This window comes from Suncus etruscus, chromosome 14 (assembly GCF_024139225.1).
Source record: "Suncus etruscus isolate mSunEtr1 chromosome 14, mSunEtr1.pri.cur, whole genome shotgun sequence".
Classification (NCBI taxonomy): Eukaryota; Metazoa; Chordata; class Mammalia; order Eulipotyphla; family Soricidae; genus Suncus; species Suncus etruscus.
Window position 1 is genome coordinate 74,109,454 of NC_064861.1, and position 25,324 is coordinate 74,134,777.

Below are 25,324 nucleotides of genomic sequence, written 5' to 3' on the forward strand. Positions count from 1 at the left end.
TGGTCCCTGCATATCATCTTTTGTTTAAAATGGACTAACCTCAGATGGCTTAGTCAGTGGTTTGTTTCTTTACCCACCACTCAACAGTAAATTAATTCCCCACAATTACTTCATTCATTCTTAGTATTTATTTATTAAAAGATAACGTTTATATATTTGTTTTTCTCGAATGTTCAGTATTCCTGGTGGATAGGAACTGTGTATCTCTAATCATAGAAGACACTAGACAAATGATATTTATCTTAACTGCATATTATAGAGTTAGACATTAAAGAAAAAATGCCAGCAGGGAGTTAGGGCTCAGTACACAAGAGTATGCAAGAGTCCTTTGGTTTAGTTCCCAGCATTGAAAAAGAAAAAAGACAAGGATGCATATTCTTATACTGTAGCCTAGGGTGATATAAGGTGTTCTACTGAAAAATAAATTCCTTGACTTCAACACCAGGTTTTTTTTTCTGAGTTTATTTCTTTTCTCTTGGAACTTTCAAAGCAAGAAGATTTAGCCAAAAAGAAAAAAAGAAAAAGAAAAAGCAATTTAGCAAGACAGACATTTAGTTCAATAGAAGAATTTTCCTGGTGTGAAAAAATAAATTACAAAAAAGGCTTTGCCTCTGAAAGATAATTAATAAAAACCTTCCGGTGCGATGACAAATCTGACATCTTGTCTAGTGTCTGGCAGAGAAGAAAGTGTTGAGAGTTGCACAGTTAGGATAAAATGTTCCACTTCACAGCAAGGCCAAGCAGGATCTGATAATTATTTCCAAGTAAGAAAAGGTCATTGTCTAGTTACTGACTCGTCACACCAGGTCGGGATAGGTACCTATTGGCTACCATTGGCATCTTCCTTATTTCCCAGATAAATCTTGCCAGAAATCTGAGGGCTTAAGGGATAACACCTTCTTGTCCATTCAGACTGGAACTATTTCTTTGCTAGAATATTCTTCTCTTTAAGCTACTTTGGCCTTTTCGTCTGCTGGATAATGGTTGCTTTATCCACATGAATGTTCTAATTTCTACAATCAGTGACTGTTATTTAATTCCCAGGTTAGTATGAGGTGATCACAACATTCCTTATTAATAATAGGATGAGGGAAAGGCAGGAAGAGAAGGCCATATGATTATGGAAGCAGAGACACAGGGACAAAACCCAGGAGATCCCTCCTGCTGGTTTTCAAGCAGAGGGAAGAAACTGAGCTAAAGAACGTAGTGGCCTGATGGATGGTGCAGCTAGGAAGGCAACCTGACACATGGCTGACCCAATATCAACCGCCAGTACTGCAGAGAGTGCCTTGAGCCCTGCTAAGTAAGAGTAATCTTGGAACACAAAACACTGTTAAATGTGGACCTCAACAAATCCCCCCAAAGTAAAATAAAGAATATGGATAGTTTATGAAAGCTCTAAAAGGAGACAGAAGGGAAGATAGCGCCATGAAGCCTGTTGAAAGAGTCCTGCCCTGAATCAATTTTCAGCTCATATTTCTGAGAATTGTAAAATAAGTAAAATCCAGTATAAAGATCTTTTTGTGTGTCTGACTTAAAGAAAGAAGGTGTGATCTGGCACTTGGCCCACTAATTCAAGTACCAACATTTTATAAGTCGATACAAATGGCACCGAATTTGGGGGAGACACAGCATCTAGTTTCTCCTAAGGGCCAGTGAACAAAGTCTTGCTTATTGCAATAAATCAGATTCCCACAAGGCTGTGTTTTTTATTTAAAATAAACCAAGAGAGTCTAGTTGATTAATCCTGTGCTGTGAGTAGTAAATAATTAATGCCATTTATCCAAAATTTGGGATTTTATTGTCTGGATTCTTGGGGGCTCTGTTTTAGCTTCAACTTCAAGGAAGACATATCTCATGAATTCAGTCTGACTTTGAAATGACAAACCACTTTCAAATCATCTTGCAAACTACCCAGTTTGTTATTCCTGCCAAATTTCTACCTGTTTCTTCAACTGGAAAACCTTGGAGGTGCATTTACCAGACTACTGTAGGGAACATACTTTCTCACGCTTTGCCATTTGGAAATGTCTATCTTCTTTCCATTATGGTCAATGTGTGTCATGATCCCTGTGCTGTGATAGAGTGTTGTTCTTTATTCTATGTTTAGTAGTACACTCAATGACTCCTCTTAATTATTAAAAATAATATTCACAACAGATAGCATGTCACACCTGCTAGGAATAAGTTTCTGTGTTAAATCTTTTCATTTATGCTTGTTCCTTAAATCTTACAACATATGAGAGAAGGTTTTATTATCTATGTATAATTGGCTCCTAAGAATAGAGGAGGAGGCTAAGTTATAGAAAAGTGAAGTAACTTGCCCAGAGTCACACAGAAACTAAGTGGTAAAATAGGTATTTCAGGGCAGGCAGACTAGTTCAACAACCTTTGCTTTCTAACTAATTCCTGGCATATAGAAACTTCTATGGTTTGCCTGTATATCTGCTTTTCCTTCTAGATAATTTCTCCTTGTAGATAATTTATCTAGATAAATTTCTAGGTAATTTCTTCTAGATAATTTCTAGATAATATCTTCTAGATATTTCTAGATAATATCTCCTAAATAATTTCTTCTAGATAATTATATCTATAGCATCTATCCTATGGCATGGAAGATATTAGCAGTTTAAGTTTTGACCAAAACAGTGAACTCAACAGTGACATGATAGCAGTCTAAAATCCCCCATCATTTTAGAGTGACAGTCTTCAAGCCAAGGAAAAGGTCCAGGATTGGGGATTTAGACATTTCTGCACTACAGATATCCAAAATAATTGCCTCCTTCAAGCCTTCTCCAGGGATTTCAGAGTGAAGATCAGTTTCTCATCTTTCCCTTCTTGCTCCCTCCCACACATTTCCCTTCATCCCTCCCATCCTTCCTCCTCTTCTTTATTTTCATTGATTTACTTAAATTATATTTATGTCTTGACAATCCAAGTATTCCAAGTAAATCCAAGTAAAGGGAACCCCTATGTTGAAGCCATTAGTATGTTAGATTGGATGTCTGCAGGTATTTTCTGTGACTCTGGTAACAAGTCACCATCTCCATAATTTGAGTTTTGAAGACAAGTCCACAGTGGTCTGCCTAACTAGATTCAAGATGACAACCACGGTGATACCTTCTAACTGGAAGTTAAACTTCCACTTCAGGGAAATCATTGATTTGTTGGGCCTATATATATTTCAGATTTTATTGGTTTTCATTTGTTGTTTTGTTTCGTTTTGGAACAACTCCTGTCAGGTCTCTGGGCTTACTCCTGACTTTATGATCAGGGTTCACTCAGTCTTACAGAGCTCATGTCTAGTTGATATCAAGGATTGAACCTGGGTCCAGTACATACAATACAAGCACATTACTCTTTGTGCTATTACCCGAACCCCATATTTCTCCAGCTTTCTGAGATCTCATGATTTCTTTGTCTATTGGCCCCTTTCTTCAACTTCAAGCTGTCAGTGCCAATTGGTTCATTTCTCATGCCACCTGCCTGTGGCCTGGCATGAGATCATGACGGATCTCTCTCCAAGACTCCAAGTATTCTTCAATTTTCAAACATCCTTGTTATGATATTAGATCCATTCAGATAATCCACAATAATTGTTTTATTTTAAGATCACCTGATTTTTCAGCCTCCATTTCCCCGATCATATATTGGAACACAGTCATTGGACCAGAATTCGACTTAAGACATATTTGGGGGTTCTATGCCCTGATGACTAAATCACCCTTTCATTTTTAGGAACTCCATAAAAGCTGCCCACCTGACTGATTCCACAAGATTCAATTATTTCCCAAAGATCAGCCACATGACCACACAACCCAAATCTAAGCAAAGGTGCCCTTGGGATCCTTGTCTTCTGCTTTTCCCAATGTGGGAGTAAAAGATGACAAGTAGCCCTCAATTATAATAAGATCTAGAATGTTTGACCAGAGAGTTCAGGAACACTAAGGAATTGTCAAATTAAACATATTTCACCATGCATTAGCCCAAGAACCACAAAATTACACTTAAGTGTTTGTTACCTTAATGGTCAAGAGGGGCCAGATGTTGTGTATTCCAGGGAATGAGAAATAATAGAAAACTTTTAAAGAGGCCACATAGGGCATGTGGGTTCTGTGAGCTCACACTCAGGTATGAGGGTTGCGCCTGTGTGTTTAAATGGGTATATGTGTGTATATGAATGCGGTGAAGGAGAGTGCCTAAATATGCCTGCCCCTTTGTATACTGTTCATATGTGTGTGCATTTGGGATTGCATGTGGCTGTGAGGGAACCTCTATGGGTCCATGGGTGTGCTTGTATGTGTGTTTGAGGGTGCTAGTGCTTATTTTCAAGGTGCTTTTTTGTTCTATTCTTGCTCTGTGAGCTCCATGACTTTATAGGCCCTTCAAAACTCAGGAATTGGGTCCCTGGCAGGCTACAGAATCAACCAACATACACTGGTGGGCAGTTTTATATTCTGCAAATCAGAGATAGTCACCTTCTTCCTCCTCAATCTAAGACTCTCCCAGACTTAGTTTGATAGACCACCTTTGATAAGATTTAACCAAAGGTGCTTGGCACTATGAGTAAGGGAACTGTCTATAGGCCATTTGCTTGTTTTGTCGAGGCTGCTGACTGACTCTAGCGTCATCATGAATAGTAAATGTTCTTGCTGTTCGCTTGAGGAGAAAGTGCAGTAAAAGGTGAGCAGGACTGGGAGATGCTAAGAAGTTCATCATGAAAAATAATACTTTGCAGCTGGTTTAAGAAATGATACCCTGGGAGGTTGGTCACAGCCTGCTGAAGGCATTGTGCTGTAATAGAGGTTGCACTCATTTTTATCTATGGCTTCTTGCAACAGGATTGTATTAAGCTTTTTGCCTGTGGCCCCTGGGGTGGGTGACAAGGTACTTAAAACCCTCTGCCCTTGTCACTTTGATGTTTAGTGCTCAGCCAGCCCAGCTGCGGGCTGTGGTGACAAAATCCACCAGCGCCCCAACTGCTGTCAGCTCCTCTTCATTGTCAACTTGCTCTCTCCTGCATGCTTGTTCTTGAAACACTACTGATTTCTGCCTCTTTCTGTTGTCTGATTTTGCCATCATGGAAGCACTTCTTTTCTATCTTTCTAGGTTAGAAAAAAATATATCTTAGTGTATTTTAGAATCTAGATCTTAGAAGAAAAATAATCAAAAATTCTATTTTCCTTTGATGGGCAAATGTTTGGTTAGCTGGCCACATTTTTTCTGCAACACATTTAGAAGAACAAGGCTTTGGATAGCATCATGGTTGGTAACCTGAGTCTCTTCAGAAGCAGAGCTTTAGTTCAGAGGACTTATTTTCAATGTCTCCAACAGGGGTTAAAAACATGGGTCCTTTCTTAACCAGACTAGTGTGCCTCTAGGTCATGTAGTATAGAGCATTAGCACTGGCCATGGTTGGGTGTCAGCTTTGAGAGGTTCACACCTAGGGCTGTGATCATTTAACTTAGGTGACAGCCTGCATTGGCTAAACTAAACTCCACTATTGGCCACATCATCCCAGATGCTCTAAGTTACCTTCCTATGGCCTGGTACAGATAAATTCCCTTTTCTGGAAGAAAGCTCCAAAGTTGGCGATGCTTTGGAATCAGTACCTGTCAGGATAAACAATCCTTTCCCTGTATGAGATAAAGCTCTAAGATGAAACAAAGAAATGGAAGCTCAGAATAGAATAGAAGCCGCTATTAAGGCATGAGAAAGAGATTTGCTTTCTATGTGTACATTTAGGTGAGTAGCTTTGACACAGAGGATATGATTCTGAGTGGCCCCTTGGAAGGAGGCCAGAGATCAGTTAACACAGCACCATTTAGTCCTTAGTAGGTCTTTCTGCTCTTACTGACTCCAAGACACACACACACACACACACCCATCTCCACTTTTGTCAATACAGTTCCTTGCTCTTTTTCTCTTAATATTTCTGAGCACAGTCTAACCACTGAATAGCTTTATGAAAATGACAAAAGTAATGTTATGATGACATCTATCAGTGTTTGGCCTGAAGAATACCAGCAAAAAATTCTAGTACTCTAAGAATAATATATGGAAACACACCTCTTAGTCACACTAATAATAACAGTGACCACCTTTAAGCACTTACTCTGTGTCAGGTACTGCAGGAGGCTTTACCAGCATTAGTCCTCTGTATCCTCTTAAGAACCCAGGAGATGCCACTAGGCTTCTTTATCCACCTGAGGAAACTTAGACAATGGACATTTTTCCTCTATGTAGTCTGTGATGAACCAGGAATTTTTCAGAACCAGCACAGCTCTATCCTGCGCTTTCAGCCTGTCTGAGCAGGATTCTGCATTCCTAAGCAGGCTATTGTAATCTTCATATTAGAGAAGTCCTTTGGTGATCATAAAATTTGATCATGGCCGAGCTTTTATAGGTGTATCGGTTGCCTGTTTATGAGGTACAAGCTAATACATAAAAGAACAAAAGAACCATGGAGGAAGACCATTATGACCGTGGCATTAAAAATAAATTTGGAAGAGTGTGCACAGCATCAAGTTCGAAATGTTAAAGGGGATTTTGGGAAAAGCATCTCCATAATGGTATATTTATAAGAGTGACATCTAATGGTACTGGACAAGGAACCAGCCTTGTTTATAACTAGTGTCCAAGTACTCATATCTCAGCCACTGGAGGCTCCTTCTTTATATTGTTTGCCCAAATTTGGTAAGTTTGACATTGAAAGGGGAGCATTCATGACAAGTTCATTGACAGATACAATTTGAATGTTGCTGAAAAGTCAAGGGGTATTAGCTGAAACCTTTGCCCAGTACTTCCAGTAAAATAATGCAGTTTTAGGACTCCCTAAAGTCGTCTGGATTATTTTTAATGCATCTATATCATTTTAAATAGAATTGTTTTATTACATGAAATCCAAAGGAAGTGCATAGGGATTCATGTGAAAGCAGAATGTGTTGGTTCAAAACAAGTCTCTATTCTTCTGCGTTTAAGCAATGAATTCTGACCCATCCTTCAGATCAAAGTTGAACTATCCCTTCTTAGGATGGCTTCCCTGATTCTCATAATTTAATTTAGTCACCCCGTTCACAGATTTTATGGATAGAGACCAATAGTGCCCTTCCAAATTAGAACTTAAGTTGTGTCACACAAGTTAATTTAATTATGATTCTTTGATGTCTCTTTACCTCTTCCTGCTCATTGTAACATGCACACTATTGGCTTTGTGTGCTGTGCATCACCCCGTCCAGTTGCTGGACACTGAATATGCATCATAACTCACAAGGGACTTAAGAAACAAAGTAGTTATGAAAAAAGTCAAATTGCAGTTAGTCAATGCAGGAGAGAAGAGTAGAACCAAGTGAAACATCTCTGCAGACTGTGATTTTATTAGAACACTGTTGTGTTTCTCTGTAAGATTCATGACAGCGGGGGCCGGGCGGTGGCGCTGGAGGTAAGGTGCCTGCCTTGCCTGCGCTAGCCTAGGACGGACCGCGGTTCTATCCCCCGGTGCCCCATATGGTCCCCCAAGAAGCCAGGAGCAACTTCTGAGCGCATAGCCAGGAGTAACCCCTGAGTGTCACAGGGTGTGGCCCAAAAACCAAAAAAAAAAAAAAAAAGATTCATGACAGCACTGTGAAGTGCCCACATGGAATTCCCTGACCATGACAAGTCTTCAAACCAGTGACTTAATGAATAGAATGAATGAATGGCAGTGGAGACTTGCTAAGTTATGTCTCATCTAGAAGAGTGGTTTTGTGTATCCTGAAGCATTCAACTGAATTTTTTATTATTGAATGAAGTGGCCCAAGATTTACAGGTCACGTCTGAGCCTCTGAGTGAGCTCCTGTTCCTTTGGCCAGCTCCTAGGGTGAATCGGAGGGAAGGTTGATTTGTTTCTTTATGACCCAGAGAATCCAGATAACCCCTGACAAGGAATCAGAACAGAAACAAAGCTGTAGAACAATAAGAACAAGAAACTCAACTCAAGTTTACTCTAATTCACTCTAGATTTTTCCTCTCAGTTTCCTTGGAGAAACATCATATTGGGTAACTGATTTATTGTCTATGATGTGAGGGCAGGATGAACAGGAAAAGGCTAATACATAATTGTAGATAGAGGATACCTAGATTTAACCTTTGACTATTTACTATTTAACTGAATTAGCATTGGCTATTTCTAGAATTTTCTGCTTGCACAGTTGCCAGCAAATTATCCTGAGTTCTGAATTGGCATTGTTTGTACCACTTGGGATGTCAGAAGCTACACAACCAATACATACACTCAAGACAAGGGCAAGTTTTCTCAGCAGAACAGCTCAGCTGCAGGACCACAGATTTCTTCTGCCTTTGATTCAGAAGATGGGGCTGGTTAGGCTCATGACATCCCATTTCAATTTCTCTGATGTTTTCCAGACCAGCCACACCGTGAACCTCTGGAGATTGATTCTTGCTCTCACTCCTTGGGGTTCAGTGCATTTCAGAAGGCTGGTATTTAGAGAGAAGCCAAAGTTCCACAGCAGCCAACCTTTTGTACTCTCCTTTGAGGGAAGACGATAATGAGTTTTCTTCAGCAGCCTATGTGCAGTGGTTAAGAGTTTGCATTCATATATCAAAATGCAACTTCCAAAGAAGTAGGCATCAGGTCAAGGATTCGAAGTGTAAAGAGTTTGATTTGAGGGATGGTGTCATAAGAATACCAACAGGGGATGAAAACAGGAACCTAGGAAGAGGAGCTCATTTATGGAAGGTGCCAGATAATAAATGTAGCCAGAGATATCACTGTGAACAATCAGAGCTCAATCCTTAGTGGAAACTAGGAAGTAAAATTCTTGTTTCTGAATGAAGGAATTTCTGTGAGAAGAAAAGGGGCTAGTAGGGCATTACCAACTCAAACAAATTGGTGTGGTCAGTAGTTTTGGGGTGGTGATTGCCAAGCTCCTAGGGTACCTGTCAATCTAACATGGAATCTTGGTGCCATGTTTGGTGAAGTACCCACTCAGGTTTCAAAGAAAGAGAGAGGAAGCTCAAGCAAAAATTATACTATGTCTAGGGCCCAGGAACATGGCTGGGTGGTAGAGTGGAAGTAGGTGTCCTAAATACAATCCAAGGTACCCATCGTAGAGGACTTGTGTTGCACTGTTAAGGCCTTAGGTTCAACCCTAGAACCACCAAAGAATAGAAAATGCTTAGAATCCACTGGATGGGCAGTAAAGGTTTCATCACGGAGGAAAAACCTACACAAAATTGTGCCAATTGGACAATTAGACAGTGTCTCATCAGAGAACAGTGTTCAGATCTGAACTCCCTCTGCCTTTCTACCTTAGGAAAGTTGGTTTGCCTTTATAGAATGTTAGGTCTCTGCCTGCAAACTGGGTTTTACAATATAATAATATATTGACCCTCGCATGTGTACCACCTATGGCTCTCATTCAAATGTGATTTAACTAACACAAATTGTTGCACAGTATCAGTGTACATACATTAGAGGGCTGTTATGGAAAGTAGATGAAGTAGATGAAGTCATGTTTATGAGTGAGCACAGCACAAACTACCATATAGTTAGGATGGACATGAGAACATTCTTTCCCTGAGGGTTGAACATGTAGCTTAGTGCTCTGTCTACATGAGATCAGTGCTTTCTAAAAGAGAGAATAAGCCAAAAAATGTTTGGGAGCCTCTGAAAACCAATGAGGATGAAAGAGTGATCCCTATGTTCACAAGATTTAGTGTCTCAACTTTCTGGAATTTTCCTTGCCCAGGAATATGTCACCTACCCTAAAGTTCCAACATATAAATTTAAATAGTTGACTCGAGTGAAGTGCTTGGGGTGAGGGCAGGAGGGAAACTGGGGTCATTGATAGCAAGAAATATGCACAGGTGAAACATGGCACCAGGAGAGTGCTTGGCAGTCACCACCGAAGGACCTCCCTCCACACCAATGATTGACTGAGTAATGCCACACAAGCACCCTCCCTTCTCTGAGAAGTTTCTTCATTCAGAGACAAGAATTTTACATCCTTTTACTGTTGGACAGTGCATGACTAAAAGTCAATCATGAACAAAATTTGTAACTATCTCATAGTGATTCAATTAAAGAATTTATTTTAAAAAAGATGTAAAAACAAAGATAAACATTTGGGAGCAAATGAAAGCTTTTAATTTTCAAATTTCTTAATGTTTCAAATATGAGAAAATCATTTGGGGGCAAGGGTTTGACCAACACAAAAGGTTTGCCTAGGGATCACTCCTGGCAGTGCTCGGTGGACCATAGGTGAAGGCAGGGATCAAACTGGCAATCTAACCTTACTCTAACCTGTATAATTTCTCTTGCCCTGGGAAATGAATCTTACACACACACATTCTAAAGTTGTAATCTAATCTGTAAAGTACTAGCGCTTCTACACATAATTAATATGAGATTGTTATTTTCTTTTTTTGAATTTAGGCTTCCCAATTTTAACTGTATTCTGTCCTGGTTTTTTAATATCACTCATTTGGGCTAAGCTTCCCTAAAAGTGCTCGATCTCTTCGTGTGTGGCTTCCAGCCACCCTGCTGGCCTGTGGCTGGCCAGTGATTGGTCAGTGGCTGGCCAATGGCTGGCCAATGGCCCTAGATTCCTCTAAGTGACTCTCAGTGGAAGAATCCTGTTTTCTTTCCTCCCGTTCTCAGAGATGACAGTGTTGCTTTGCATCTCTGAAAGTGACGCTGGTTGGAACTCAGGCATCGCCTGAAACTGACAGTTTCCGTAATGAAATTTCACACGTGGAAACCAGGGCGCGAGTCTTAGCAGGTGTAAAAATCGGACGAAGTTCCTCCTCCGACTGCAATTTAGTGGAAACGGCAGCAGCTGTTCCCGTTGGTGCACTTTCCAAAATCTTATTGCCAAAACGCCTGGTTGGCAGCCACAGGAAAAAGCATCAACTTACCTCTTCACTTGGGAAATCAAATTAAGACGTCAGTTCGCTTCTAAAAGTCACCGATTCGGTAAAAAGTAAGGCAGGCAAACATGCGCATTGCTGCTAAAATATTGATGACTTTGGCTTTCCCCAGGTGCTGCCGCGAACATCTGCAGACACTTTGCCGTGCACGCCAGGCTTCCAGCAGAAAATTTTCCACATTCAGCAGCCAGCTGAGTTTATTGAGGACCAGGCGATTCTGAACTGTAAGCAATGTCCCCAAGGATGCTTCGGGACTGTTCTTTGAATTCACTATTGTCTAAGAAAGCCCTGTAGAGGCAGATGTTGTATACGCTAAACAAAGTGTTTCCTTGTCATTCCCTTGTTACTATTTGGTCCAGGGTGGAAGGTCTTGAATCAGGCCCTTACCAGCTAGGAGGAGAATGGGTTGTAGGTATCTTTTGATGGTCTTTTCCTGCACAAGTCCTGTAAAGGACATCGCCAGCTTCCAACCTAAGAAAAGCTCTAAAATAGGGGAAGGAACCATAGGGCATTGCAGGCAGATTTCTGGGAGGTAAATCATGGTCTTTCTGAGTGACTGATGGACTCTATTCTGCTCTATTCTATGACTGACTTTCCTCCTGAGGTCAAACATAGATGAGAACACAAAAGTTAGCCTGTGAATATTTTAGGCATCCACAAAAAATTATAGACTAGTAAACTCAGAACAATATAAGTCCTAAAACAGGTAAGGTGGCCTTCAAAATGATTCAGACTTATCCTATAGAATATTTGGTGTATTAAACACAAATTTTCCCAGATTTTGATGTTTCTTTGATCCTGATCTCCTCAGATCTATGGTTTTAATCCCTTCCTATATTTGATGCCAACGCTCTATTATTTATCTTTCTGAGACTATTAGGTGCATGGCTAAATGTACAGTAAGCATAGTGTTAGCGAACTCAAATTGAAAATTGATGGTTTGCCACTAACCACGTAATTGTAGGTTGTGAGCACCATTTTTTAGCATTTGGGACTAGAGTTACCTGAAAACAGTATCGTAATTTGTTCGGCTGCTCTGAGGGCCCATTAGGTGAGATGATTGCATATTTGCACTTATAGCCTCACATTGACTTCTGGGCTTGCCAGAACTTTCCTTCATCTCTATCTTATGTGTCGGGCATGTTTGAAGAAAGGGAAAAGAAAAGCTCACCTGCTTGATTGGATTGTTCTTTGAAGCCAGGACATATTTCATGGACTGAAAGGAACACAATAATGAAGATGCAATGTTGGGTACCAAGGGAGTTATCCAAGGTGCAACCCAAACACATCTTGACACAATTACGCCAGCAAGATCATTTCAATAATTAGAGTCTGTTAGACAAGGTGCAAGCCAGGCATGATAACTGAATTCCAATCTGTGGTTTCATGTTTCTTTGCTCCCTGAGTGAGACACCTGGGTCAGAGCATCAGGAACCTTCATTTGTCTTTAGATGCTTCTGTTTTGAAGAATTGATTTTTTTTTCAGACTTTGTGTTCCCGAGAACTGTTTTCTTTATTTATTTCTGGTTTCCTTTTACCTCTCTCTCTTTTCATTCTGTCCCTCTTTCCTCCTCTTTGCTTTTAGTGATCTCCCAAATGGCACCTATGTTATTAATATGCGTGGAAATGTGAAACCTGAGTATGGAAATTAATAGAGTTGGTATGCAAAGCATGCCCATAAATGTGATTGCTTCTGTAATCTTCATGACACCAAACAGCTTTTAATTCACTGCTGAGAAACTGGAAACAATCATACTTTGGGGGATCTTTTTAATTTCAACTAGGCCATACTGTACACTCCAATATCACAGTTTTGTATGTGTGGTTTTTTTTTTCAATCCCCTAATGTAATTGAGTGGGTTATGGTTGTTGGTTCTGTGTAAGCTAGTAAATGCAAGAGGAAACTGGGTTGATTATCAATGGCAGCACATTCAGAAGTCAATGATATGGGAATTGAGGACATTTAAATTTTTATATGTGAATTTGTCTGTGAATCGTTGGGTCAGCAAGATCTGACTTGTCCCTCTCTGTGAAATGAGAATGTCTATATATATATATTAATAGGATTTAAAAAATACAGAAAGCAGTTCTGCTTATGTGTATTTATACATCTAAAAATCCAATATATGTGTATGTGTATGTATATGCATATGTATATTGCATGTATATGTGTATATATAAATATATTGGCCATACCTGTCTGCACTTAGGAGTTACTTCTGGCTCTGCACTCAGAAATTACTCCTGGCAGGCTCGAGGAACCATATGGAATGTTGTCAATTAAACCAGGGTCAGTCGCATGCAAGGCAAATGCCCTCTCCACTGTGCTATTGCTCTGGTCCCTGCTTCAGTACTTCTAAGTTGATCCCAATGTAATGAACATAGATTACTATGAGTATAGATCTCTGAAAATAAGGTTAATTGTGCCTAAATAAAAGAATGAAATTTGAAAGTCTCTACTAAATGTAGTTATGGAAAATCTATTTCTGTATTTGCAGAAATATTAGTATTTGAAATGTATTTTTCTATTCTACTTGCAAGAAGAATTTTCATTAAATGAAACAAAAATGGTATAGACTTTTCCCTTAAGCAACTAATATTTTTAAAAGCCTTTCACTTCCCCAATCCTACCTCCTTTCTTTTTTTCTTCCTCTCTCCTTTTCATTTATTCCCATAGAGTTTAGTGGTTCATAGAATTGCCCCTTCTAACCATAAAAATGTGACAAATCACAAAGCTAGTGAGTGGTGGAGTTTGCAGCATGAAGACCATCTTGACATAGGCTGGCATCTGAATAAGACAGAAAAGTATCAATCAAACAGAGCAGAAAAAAATTTAAATACCCAGCTATTTGAGGTCAAACACCAAGATTCAGAACAGACAGAGATATTTTACTGACATTTAAGCTAATGCCTATGTCTTAGGTAATCACCAAGGTTAAAAGCTTAGAAACATTATCCAGTCCAGCCCTCATTGCAGCTGTGTTTTTCATTTCCCTTTCTCTTTGCAGTATTCAAGAGCTTTGGTTTCCCATCATTGTGAATTTTTGTCTTGCACGAAGCATAAATACAGCACAATCAATCAATTGATGACTGTCTTCTTTTTTTATTCTATAAAGTTGTCTGCAAGTGTTGTCTCTGCCTGACAGACATAGTTTATCTGCTCACACTACAGACTTATATTCAACCAATTCTGAGTTCTGCTTTTAGCAGGTTACAGGGAATGTTTATTTCATGGCATCTAGCTCTCTTGGTTCAGACAGGAATATTTCCTTTTATCTTTTTTATCTTTCTCCTCAATTCTTGGTGACTTATCTTTTCTACTTTAACTGTTACTAATGGTCATCTCTACTCCTTTTACCTCCCTAATATTTTATTCACCTTTCACTCTGACACATCTTTCCCTCGGTTGTTCTAAAGTTGTTTATTTTCTGCACATCCAAATAACTCTTTATTCTACTCTCCTTTCCACTAACCAGATTCACTTTTGTCTTTAAAAGGCCATTTTTCAACAAGTTCCTAGATCAAAAAATGGCACCTCATTGTTTCATCTAATAAACCAGGTGAGTGCAGAACTCTGTCTTTTAAGGGGTGATGTAAAGCCCCAGCTTATGGTAACATGAGCAAAACTTTCCTGGCTTCTCAGTTTTGAAAGGTGAACTAGAAAGATGAATCCATTTCAATTGGTCTATGAAAAAGAAAAGGGAAGATAGCTTAAGTAGAGCCAGTCGTCAGTAAAAAAAAAAATTGCCCATGAAAAGTCTTTTAGGTTTTGGGGGGATGGGTGGCATGAGTTAAATTACACCTAGCACTATAAGGGTTTACTCATTGGTCTGTACTCAGGAATCATTCTTGGAAGGTCTGGGGCATCTTACTGGGGTTGGTGGCATTCAGGGAAAGTACTTTACCTCCATCCTATCCCTCCAGTACTATAACAATCAACAATCCTTTGGATTTAAGGAGGAATCTGAGAGGAATATGGCTCTGTACTCTGACATTCCTTGGCTTCTCCTAAAACACAAAAATGGTGTGATTCTGGTAGCCTCCATCTTGGTTGCTGATTAAAGAGTGGTTCCGGGTACAGTCTTTTTGTTGATACACAGACATCAGAAAACCCATCAGTTCTTTAGTTGTGGTAGGAAAAGACCAAATGATAAGTTCCTGAGAACAAAGAGAACCTCCCTGGATGTGGGGATGGGATTTGTTCAAGGCACTATCAGTGCTGATCAGCATGGCATCTGTGCCCTTCCTAGTTGGCATCTTCAGTATCTGACTTGGACTTTTTATGAACCCCTGGGGGAGAGTTTTCACATCTTCCTTCCTTCTGTCACTCCCTTCACTTTCCTTCCTTCTTTCCTTCCCTCCCTTCCTCCCTACCTCCACTCCTCCCTTCTTCTACCCCTCTCTTCCTTTCTTCCCTCCTTCCTCCCTCCCTCCTTTCTTCACTTTCCCTCCCTTCCTTCCTTCCTTCCTTCCTTCCTTCCTTCCTTCCTTCCTTCCTTTTCTTCCTTTTTCTCTTTTCTTCCATTCTTCCTTCTGTTGTTCTTTCTTTTGTTCTCTCTTATTTAAGTAACATGGCAAAATTTGAGTTAATTTTTATGGTTTTGATAAAAATTACAGCACCTTCCCAAACACTAATGTGTCAAAGACCCTCCACCACTCTCCTGTGTCACCTCTAGTTCTCTCCCCCACAGCCCCACACTGCTTGGTTAATCTCAGTTTTACATAAAAAAACATAAGTTTGTACTCATTTGATATGATATATTTCCTTATTTTGTTTCTCTATATACTATGCAGTGTGAGAGATCATCTAGTATTTGTTTTCCTCCCTCTGACTAATTTCTCTCAACATGATACCCTCAAGTTTCATCTCAGTTGCTGCCAATGACAAGACCCTACCTTTACTTACAGCTCCATCATATTCTGTTGTTTTTATTACCAAAGCTTATTTATTCAACCATTTGTTGCTGAGCCTTTGGGAAGGATACTGGCTTCTAGAACCTTTACCTAAACGTCTTCTAAACATCTCTATCATCGTGCTTTGTCATCTTTGTTAATGTTGGTGTAGACATCAAACAAATATGCCCCTTCCTTTTCTTATCTACTTCCATCAATCTACTTGAAACAAAGAAAGCTGGGGAGGGGAGGCTGGAAATGATAGCACAGTGCTAGGGCATTTGCCTTACATTTGGCCAACCTGGGATGGACTCAGGTTTGATTCCCAGCATTCCATATGGTCCTCTAAGCCTGCCAGGAGTAATCCCTGAGCACTGCCAGATGTGACCCCAAAATAAAACAAAAACTATTACATTCTCTACCCTTCAACCCCATTCATACCCATGTTCATCTTTACCTTATAAGACAAAAAAAAATGAGAAATTAAACTATTCCCCCTTCCCCCATTTAAATGGATTTGGTGCCAGTATTTTCAGGACCTTGGTGCCTTCCCACCATCCCCATGGCTTCCTTTACCAAGACACTGTTTGGCTGGACCTCCTTGACACTGCCCTTGGTTAATAGCCAGGTCATCCATGGAGAGCATCGCGTGGCATTAATCATATTTGTACTTAACATACATGAGCCATGGCTTTCCAGGGTGTTTTTAATTGACTATAAATCAAACAGGGAACTTGAAAAATGAAGGCAATTAATGAAAAAGCAATGTGAGAGGTCTTTTGCATCCTAACGGAGGAAATACATCCATAGTGAATTAAATGTCAAAACAAAGGCCCTTTTGGCCCCGTTGAAAAGATTTCATTTGGATGGTAATAAATGGATGAACTTTCCAACCTGGCAGGTAGAGAAATGCCCATTTCCGGAGTTCAAACTGCTTTGGGCTTTTGTCTGTCTAAATTCTGCATCTTGGAAAACTTCTAAGGATCTTTTACTTGTGTTTCCAGCTTCAGTTATTAAAAACAAATATAAAAAACAACAGTGATTCTTTCCTTCACATTTCTGCTTGCCCTTTGCATTATTAACTTGTGTTTCCTTCTGGGCTGAGTGATCGATTAGCTGATCATTGTGATTATTGAACATTACCTATACTTCAGTCTGGATTGATCCGAATAAGGTTGATGTTTCAAGTGGTATATATATATATATTATGTTGTTGTTTATGTCAAGGAAAATTATTCTGGTGTCACTTCACTGCATCCTAATGAAAGTGATTCTATTTTGAATCAGAATATGAGCTCCTCACATAGGGGAGTTTTGCCTCGACATAAACAGAGCCCTGTAGAAATTTAATATTTTACAGGGTTATCTCTCTCTGCTTCTCCCTCTCTCTCTCTCATATATATACATATATACACACACCACCACCACCAACAACAACAACAACCACATAGTTGACACAATTGAGTCATCAGTCAATTCTGATTTATCATAATCCTCAAATGCATTACACTAATGACCTCATTTCATAAATGTAAAATAATGTAATAAAATGACTGCAGGATAAGAGAGAACTCATATACACATTAGGGAGAGGCATAACCAATGCTTGGCAGTTCTCCCCATGGGACTTGGGTCCTTAGATGTACTTTCTGGATTGGAAATTGCATGAAGTGGGAGAGCAAGTGAGAGAACATCTCTCGAAGGAGACAAGGAATGCCATTACAGAGGGAGGTCTCTTAGCAGAAGATTTCCTACCAGCAGAACAAAAGCAATAAATAGAGCAGAGGTATCGGACTGTCAGCCCTCAGGCTAAATGCTCCCCACAGACAGGTCCCTGTTCAGCTGTTCAATGTGGGAGACTGAAGTGTTTAATGAAAGAAATGTGTTGTCAATATTGCGGATTTGACTTGTAAAGATTGCTGGGCAGTATTGAGCCCCTAGAATATAGACCCAAGTTAGAAGCATGTTTTCTGGCTTCCCATTCAAGGTCAGCCCATAATTAGCTAAACAACTTAGGCAGGGTTGGTCAAAATGCAGCAAAACCTCATTGGACCTCAGTTCTCATTTAGAGAAATGCATATTCTAGTGGCAGTGACCTCAATAGGTTGTTCAGAGATTAAATGCTTAGCTGTGTAAAGGGCTCTGAATAGTCCCTTGACCAGAGTAAGCTTTTAACTCCTACTTGCCAGAAAGAGTGTAGTAGACAGGGACCTCCAGTCCCACAGACTTCCTCTCAGCTCCGTAGTTTGCTCTCTCTGTTCCTTGGGGGCATCTACATTCACCTCTTTCAAGTCCCCATTGCTTTAGGGCTGGGAGGGGATCAAACACTATATCACAAAAGATGAAAAACAGATATTGTCTTCATCAAACCATGGCTGGGATTGATAGTGGCACTACTGGTAGTGAGAAAGCAAAGCTCAGAGCTCAGAGCTAAGGGATGGAAAGGTCTGAGCTAGTTGGCATTGACTGAGCCTTTGAAGCCAGTTTTCAGTATTGTGAAAGGTGATGAGTTGTCCAGAAAGTGTGACTGGCTTCCTGGGAGTTCAGGATAAAAATCAAGTGATAGAGAAGGTGTCAGCTTTCAGGGAGCCACTTGAAAGGTTTTGTGACAGTGATTGGGACATACAGAGAGGATCCATCCAGCATGATTGACAAAGGCTTGAATGTGGAATAAGGGTGAGAGCCAAGCACTAGAGGGCCCCAGGAGTCTATACCAAGCAAGACACCTAGAAGAGAAAGGCAAAGGAAAGCAGAATCACTGCAGATTATCCCAGGGCCAACACTGGCTTATGCCAGCCTTTTCCCTTCTGGACACCTTTTTCCCCATTTGAATAATGAGTTTAAAGTAGTCCAAAGTGTTTGTGCAAAAATACCAAATTGCCCCAACTCCAGTGAATTTTATCAGTGAATTTCATAGTGAAAAAGTATCTGCTCATACAATTACAAGGAATGGGAATAAACTTTAGAAAAATATGGTTCTAGAGCAATAGTATAGCAGGTAGGCATTTGCCTTGCATGCAGCTGACCAAGGTTCAATTCCTGGGACTCCATATGGTCCTTGAGCCCAACCAAGAGTAATTCCTGAGTGCAGAACTAGGGGTAATCCCTGAGCACAGGCAAGTGTGATCCCCCAAAAATCCTAAACTAAATAAAAGGAAATATCTGATTCTAGATACATAAACAGTGGTCTTTATTTCTCTACAAGATCGGCTTCCTATCATGGTGGTAGTTCTCAGTCTTCAAGGGGTTCTCTCCATGAGGCCACTGGAAGCCCTTTTTTTTTTTAATTTTTGGATCACACCCAGTGACACTCAGGGGTTATTCCTGGCTCTGAACTCAGAAACATTCCTGGCAGGCTTGGGGAACCCTATGGGATGCTGGGATTCAAACCACCATTCGTCCTGGGTTGGCTGTATTCAGGGCAAATGCCCTACCACTGTGCTATCTCTCCGGCCCCTGAAAGCCCTTCTTAAAGCTTCAATAGCCCATAGTGTTTGTCCCAGAAACCCCTGCCAATGCTATATAGTTGGACACTTCTTAGGCTATGTCCATTCTCTAAACCATTCATGATGCTCAGAAAGATTGGGAATCCTGGCTGGTCATGTCTGGGAGATGAGATGCTATTTCTGCAACATTAATGTGTGATGCTGAAGGAAGCAAGAGAGTCTGGGGTGAGGTGTGTGTGTGTGTGTGTGTGTGTGTGTGTGTGTGTGTGTGTGTGTGTGTGTGTGCCTCTAGAAACCTGTCAGTCCTACTGTTCTATGACTCCAGGTTGTGGGCCCATGTGACAATCTGTGGGAACACACACACAAATAGACATATCCTTGAGATGGCAGAGGATGAGGCCCATCAGCTCGCCAGGTTTCTCACTGGTGATGCTGGTGAGCAGATTGCCTCATTAGGACTGTCAGAGCCTAAGTGGCGCCATCTGGCCTTTTCTCAACCTGTTGCATGTCCTCACTCAGATGGTTTGGGAGTGGGTATAAATCTCTTTTAGTTCTGTTTTTTTCTTGGAGAGTTTAAGAATACAGGAACATAAGGATATTCAGAAGCATCTTCTTGTTGAAGGCATTAGAACTACATGAATTGGGCTGGTTAATGAGGGAGGCCTCAGAAATTAATTGGTAAAGACTAAGCATGCTGGAAATCATTTGAGAAGGCAAATCTTCTTACCTGTAACATATTGTACCCACACCTGTTCTATTCTTTCTGGTGTCTCTTTGCATGTGATCCACCTTTATTTTCTTGGAAATGTTGGTTGACTTGAAAGCAAACTGACCAGAGATCCAAGAAAATATGCCCAAGAAAGGAAAATAAGAAAAAGTAAAAAACAAAACAAACAAAAAACCCCAAGAGTACAGCAAAAAGAAAATCTGTGAAAGTAACTGTATCTTGAAATGAGGCAGTTAAGTCATTGTCAGAAGGTTTATTAAGCTCATGTTGCTAGTTGTTATCTGATCATTCTGCTACTTTTTTTGTTTCTGTACATTGTGTACTTTCAGATACACACTCGCATCTAAATTGGTGTGTTCCTACTGGGATGACAGAATTTAAAAAGTTGGAGTTGTCCAGAAATTCAAAAAATATATATCCCCAAGCACACTTATATTATATCATGTTCACATTCTCTTTCCAGAAATAGGAAAGGTAGGTTGGAAAGGCAATGACTTCCATGGTGTCTCTGCCAATCATTTATTCATTCTCATTGTTTTATATTTTGGGGCTACACCAGTAGTATTTAGGACTTAATTCCTGGCTCTGTGCTCAGGTATCACTCCTGGAAGGGCCCTGGGGACCATAAGGCATGCTGGAGGTTGAACTCAGGTTGACTGCATACAAGGCAAGTGCCCTAACCACTGTATTATCTCTTCAGCCTCATGTACTCAGAATGTTCAAATCCAATTCTAGGCATAAGCTATATAGCTATATACTAAATCAAAGAGATATCCCCTGTGCTAGCATTTTCATTCTAGTGGAGAGAGAGAGAGAGAGAGAGAGAGAGAGAGAGAGAGAGAGAGAGAGAGAGAGAGAGAGAGAGAGAGAGAGAAATAGAGAAACAAAATGGACCTTAAAAAACTGGTAAGATTAAGTACAATAAAGGAAGACAGGAGTATGATGAAGATCCCTAAATGACTGTTACAGATCAGAAAACATTATTTTCCCAATAATCAAGACTTGCCTACAAGAAGGAATTAGCCAAGTTAATATTGGTGTGTTGAGGGATGGACTGGGGTAGTGGTAAGCAAATAGGCCAAGGAGGAACCTAGAAATGCAGAGATTCTTGGGTGAGAATCAGTGGATGGACTTGAGATACTCTGACCCAGGAAGGAATCTTCTGTTTTAGCCACTTACTTGTATTGATTGTCCTGTAAGACAGAATCTCATTTCACAACTACATTTTAGAGATGAGGGCAAGAAGGTTAATGAAAAGATTCAGCGTCTAAAATAAGGGGGGAAATAGTGCTGAGCTTTCAAGTTGGCATTCTCAGTCCACCTAAAACCTGGGTTCCAGGCTCTCTGCAAAGAAGTACTCAGGTGCTTTTACTTGAGAATATCCATGGCATCTCGAAACATCTTCTGGGGTGGTTGGTCAGTGGGGAATCTGAGCCAACTAGCACATGGGGCCCCATCTCTCATTCTCCTCAGTCCCCTGTCCCTGTATCTAGAGAATAAAGGTGATGTTTTACAGAACACTCAATCCAGCATCTGCGAACCCCTGAGAGCTGGGCCTGCCACCAGTGAGCTCTAGGGAGTTTAGTGGATTTTTTCCTAGGAAAGGAGCAAACCAGGGAGCCGCATGTGGGCAGGATGCTGCTGCTGGAAGGACAATATTGGTGTCTAACAAGCCTGGCACCAAGCATTACACAGAAATCTTGGCTCCCCCTCCATAGGAGATATGACCATCTTTCTTCCCTTCAGTTATTTTTATATATGCTCATTTTTATGTAAATGCCCTCAAGGCAATTTTACATATAAGGGTGCATTTTCCCTACCTCCCACTTAATTGCTCCCTCCTGTTTAGTTCTTTGGGATAATTGTTAAAAGGATGCTCCCTGCAAATATATATATATATATATATATATATATATATATATATATATATATATATATATATATTATAAATTACATATATTAAATATATATATTACATATATGTGTTTATTCCCATGGTTGGATTGAAATGTCTTTCCAATTGATGGAACTAAGCAAGGACACATGCTTTATCTGGTGCATCTATACCAGAGGGCATCTAAGGTAGGGTCTTGTAAAAACACAGATCACTGCAGTAAAACATGTGAGTATTCACTTGTGTGGAACTACAGACCCCAAATACTGCTGATCCTTTGGAGTTGGCATTGGTTGCCCAATGAGTTGGGAAACATTTTTGGTATGTGACTGCGCCTCTTGGATTTCAGAATTGTTACCTGCATCCCTTAAGAAGCATTCCCGAGAAATTTACTGCCCTGGCTCCTACTCAAACACTGGGTTGGCTTCTTTCTGTCTCTGCTGCTCCTGTCTCTCTCTGCTGCTTCTGTCTCTCCACTGAGTCCCAGTGGCCACTCCCTTGCCCTGCTCAGAGTTGTGAGCAAGTCGGTAAATGATGTCTTGGCAGGCTGTCCTTGAAAAGTGGCCAGCCCCGCGCCAGTCTATTGCATTCCCCTCGGAAGCCAACACGGCTGTCAGCCATCCAGGTTCCTTTTAACTGTGCTTGTCAGCTGATTCCAGAGCCATCCCAGAAGCTCTATTTTTAGCCAAAACTGGGTTTCATTTTTATCTGTCTACATACCATTCCGGGGGGGGGGGGGTAAGGGGTTATTCCAAATGAGGAAACGTTCTTCTGAAGACCATGAAAGAAATGATTAGTGCATTGAAAAACACAGTTCAGCATACGAGACCAAACCTCCTGGGGAATATGGTTAGCATTGCAGTTTTCCAGGGAAAGAAGTGTTTGCACTTGAAACAGAAGGCTAGGGTGAATGGGGACAGGTCAGATGAGGAAAGGGAGTCAGCACAGGCAACTGTGGATACTGAGGACAAAATGTATGAAAAATATAACAAGGATTGAAAATAGAATGAGTAGGTGGCCAGAAGGGTGTTGGTCATTCCTGGTGTCCAGAGAGGCATGGAGGACACCCACTCCCAGAGGACATCTGAAAACATGCATGTTAACAAGTTCCCAGAGTTAGTTTTTAATATATGAGCAGGCTGTTCCACAGGTAAACTCATCTTCAGGAATTGTCTGGAACAAAATAGGGAGTTTTGTTGGTGTCAAGCTTTAGCTGAACCAAGTTTGTAGGTATCTAATAACAAAGTTGGGTGGGCACCAGCTTCTTGCTCTTACTCTCTAAACAGTAATGTTGTGCAGGATATTAGTGATCAGTTTATACAAGGTAGTTGGCATCGTGCTAAGCCAGCATTTTCCAAATGTGGGCCAAGGGAGCATTGTTGTGCAGGATGATGGTAATGGGAGTCCACAGTGGGGACCTAGGAATGCTCAGAAGAAGTTGGAGGTAGCCTGTGCTTTTGTTTATTTATTTTTTCTTACTTTGTAAATATAGAATCAAACCCCTTCATGCATCACTCAACACTTCAACTCAACTGCTCAGATCAGTTTTTAGAAATAACTAGAATCTGGGATGAAGGAGACAGTGTAATAGAGAAAACAGAGGGATCCTTCCACTTCATTCTTTTTTATTTTGTTGAGTCCCCAGGACATTATAGAGAGCCAAACACTAGGGAATATGTATGTCCCTAAAATATCAACAGCTGTATAGCATCAAAACTCAGCAGCCCAAGATACTGAGATGATGAGAAATTGCCATAATGTCTTCAGACCCAGCAGCACCATCTGATCTCCCGATCTTGGGGTGCAGATGTATTCCCCCCAAAAATCCCGACTTAGTTCTACCCAAGGTTTGCTAATACGAAAGCCTGCTTTTCTCTCAGAGTGCTGGGCTCTTTCTTGTTTTTGTTTGTTTGTTTGTTTGTTTGCTTTAAAGTCTTGGTTACATGTGGAATCTTCCCCTCTCAGCATTCCTGAGCCGCACCCTGTACCACCCACGGCAAAAGAGGGTCAAGCCAGCTCAGAGAATGAAAGGGAAGACCTAACTCATTTGATTTAAAAAGGTTCCTGACTCACACATAGACACAGACTCACTCCTGACCTTCTACAGGCAGAGAGAAGAGAGCAAGAGATTGAGTCTAGGTATTCTCCCTTATCTCTTTTCTGACCAGCTCACCTGGCTTTGTTCAAATATTCTCAGGAACAAAATAATTCTTTTTTCTTTTTCTTGAAATGACATGCCCTGGAAATTCACTTTCAACATAGGTATCTGACAGAGGGCCCTGACTGCCTTTAGCTTTTTCTGGAAACATTTTTCCATTATATTGGGCTGGGTTGATTGCTTCCTAGGTGCAGGGTTCTAAAGTGGATTCTGTTTGTTTTGCTTGCCAAGGGCCTGCATCTAGTTCAGCATGTATAAAAGTGATTTGAATGGGAATGTCTGCTCTGTTATTTTGGTGATGGATTTAGGGTAATAGAAGGTAGCAAATTGCTCTGTTTTGGGACCCTTGCCAAGGCCAGCCTGGTTATGGATAACACTTGCTTGGGTGATTGAAGAAGGCCCAGCTGCTACACTAATAGCCTAAATCAACAGCCAATGGTGCCTGTTAGCAAGCTTGCCAGGCTTACTATGGTAGAAATCAGCTCATAATTATACATTAATAACTTTCCTATTAAGTATCAATATGATGCTATCTTCTACAAGCCCTCTAATATGAATATAGATCTCAAGGTCAACACCACTTTCACAGAAACCTGCCTAAGATTTAGGTACAATTCCCAGTAGCCACCCATTTCTGTCTCATTGGAGAAGAGAATTTCATGTTCACATTGGCTCTTTCTATGGCAATGGGTGGCTGCTTGTGAAATTTCCGACCTCAGCATTCAGAGTTGTTTCTGAGTAATGAGTTTGGAAAAGACAAATAATGAAGGTGATACAATGTCTGAGAGCAGTATCACCTGGTTAGGCATTTGGCTTCCCTGAGGCTTCATTCTTCAGCCCTGGGCCTCTTCCATTTGGGGAGATATAGACTGGCTTCTCCAGAAGGCCAATTCTTAGGTCGATTGTTCTACAGGTAGTTTATAAAAGAGTTCTTGGGGGATGGCCATGTTCTTAAAAAAGGGAACAGAGAGAAGAAGTGGGCAGAGGAGAGGCCACATGATGATAGCCCCACCTAAGGCTTGGGGGTTACCTTTCAGTGCTCCTGAATTTGGGCAGGAGGTCCAGGCCTTTAAGTCTCAATGGGAATCTAGCACTGAGTGTCACCTTTGGGGAGAAAATGGATGTTACCACAGAAGACAGACTGGAAAGGTCAAGACTGTCCCCTGACACTGAGAAAATCAATTTCTCTTTCTTAAGTTTTTAGTTTTGGGGCTACATCAAGCAGTATTCAGTTCTATTACTGGCTCTGTGCTTAGGAATCACTCCTAGAGATATTT

At 40.6% G+C, this 25,324-nt stretch overlaps 1 protein-coding gene across 1 annotated transcript in view; it reads left to right on the forward strand.

Moving 5' to 3' along the window:
* Positions 1 to 25,324, forward strand: part of CDH13 (cadherin 13) — a 733,255-nt gene that overhangs the window by 196,385 nt on the left and 511,546 nt on the right. The window contains exon 2 of the mRNA XM_049787442.1: positions 11,042 to 11,153. Coding sequence (XP_049643399.1) covers positions 11,042 to 11,153 — 112 coding nt within the window. The remainder of the gene's footprint in view (positions 1 to 11,041; positions 11,154 to 25,324) is intronic.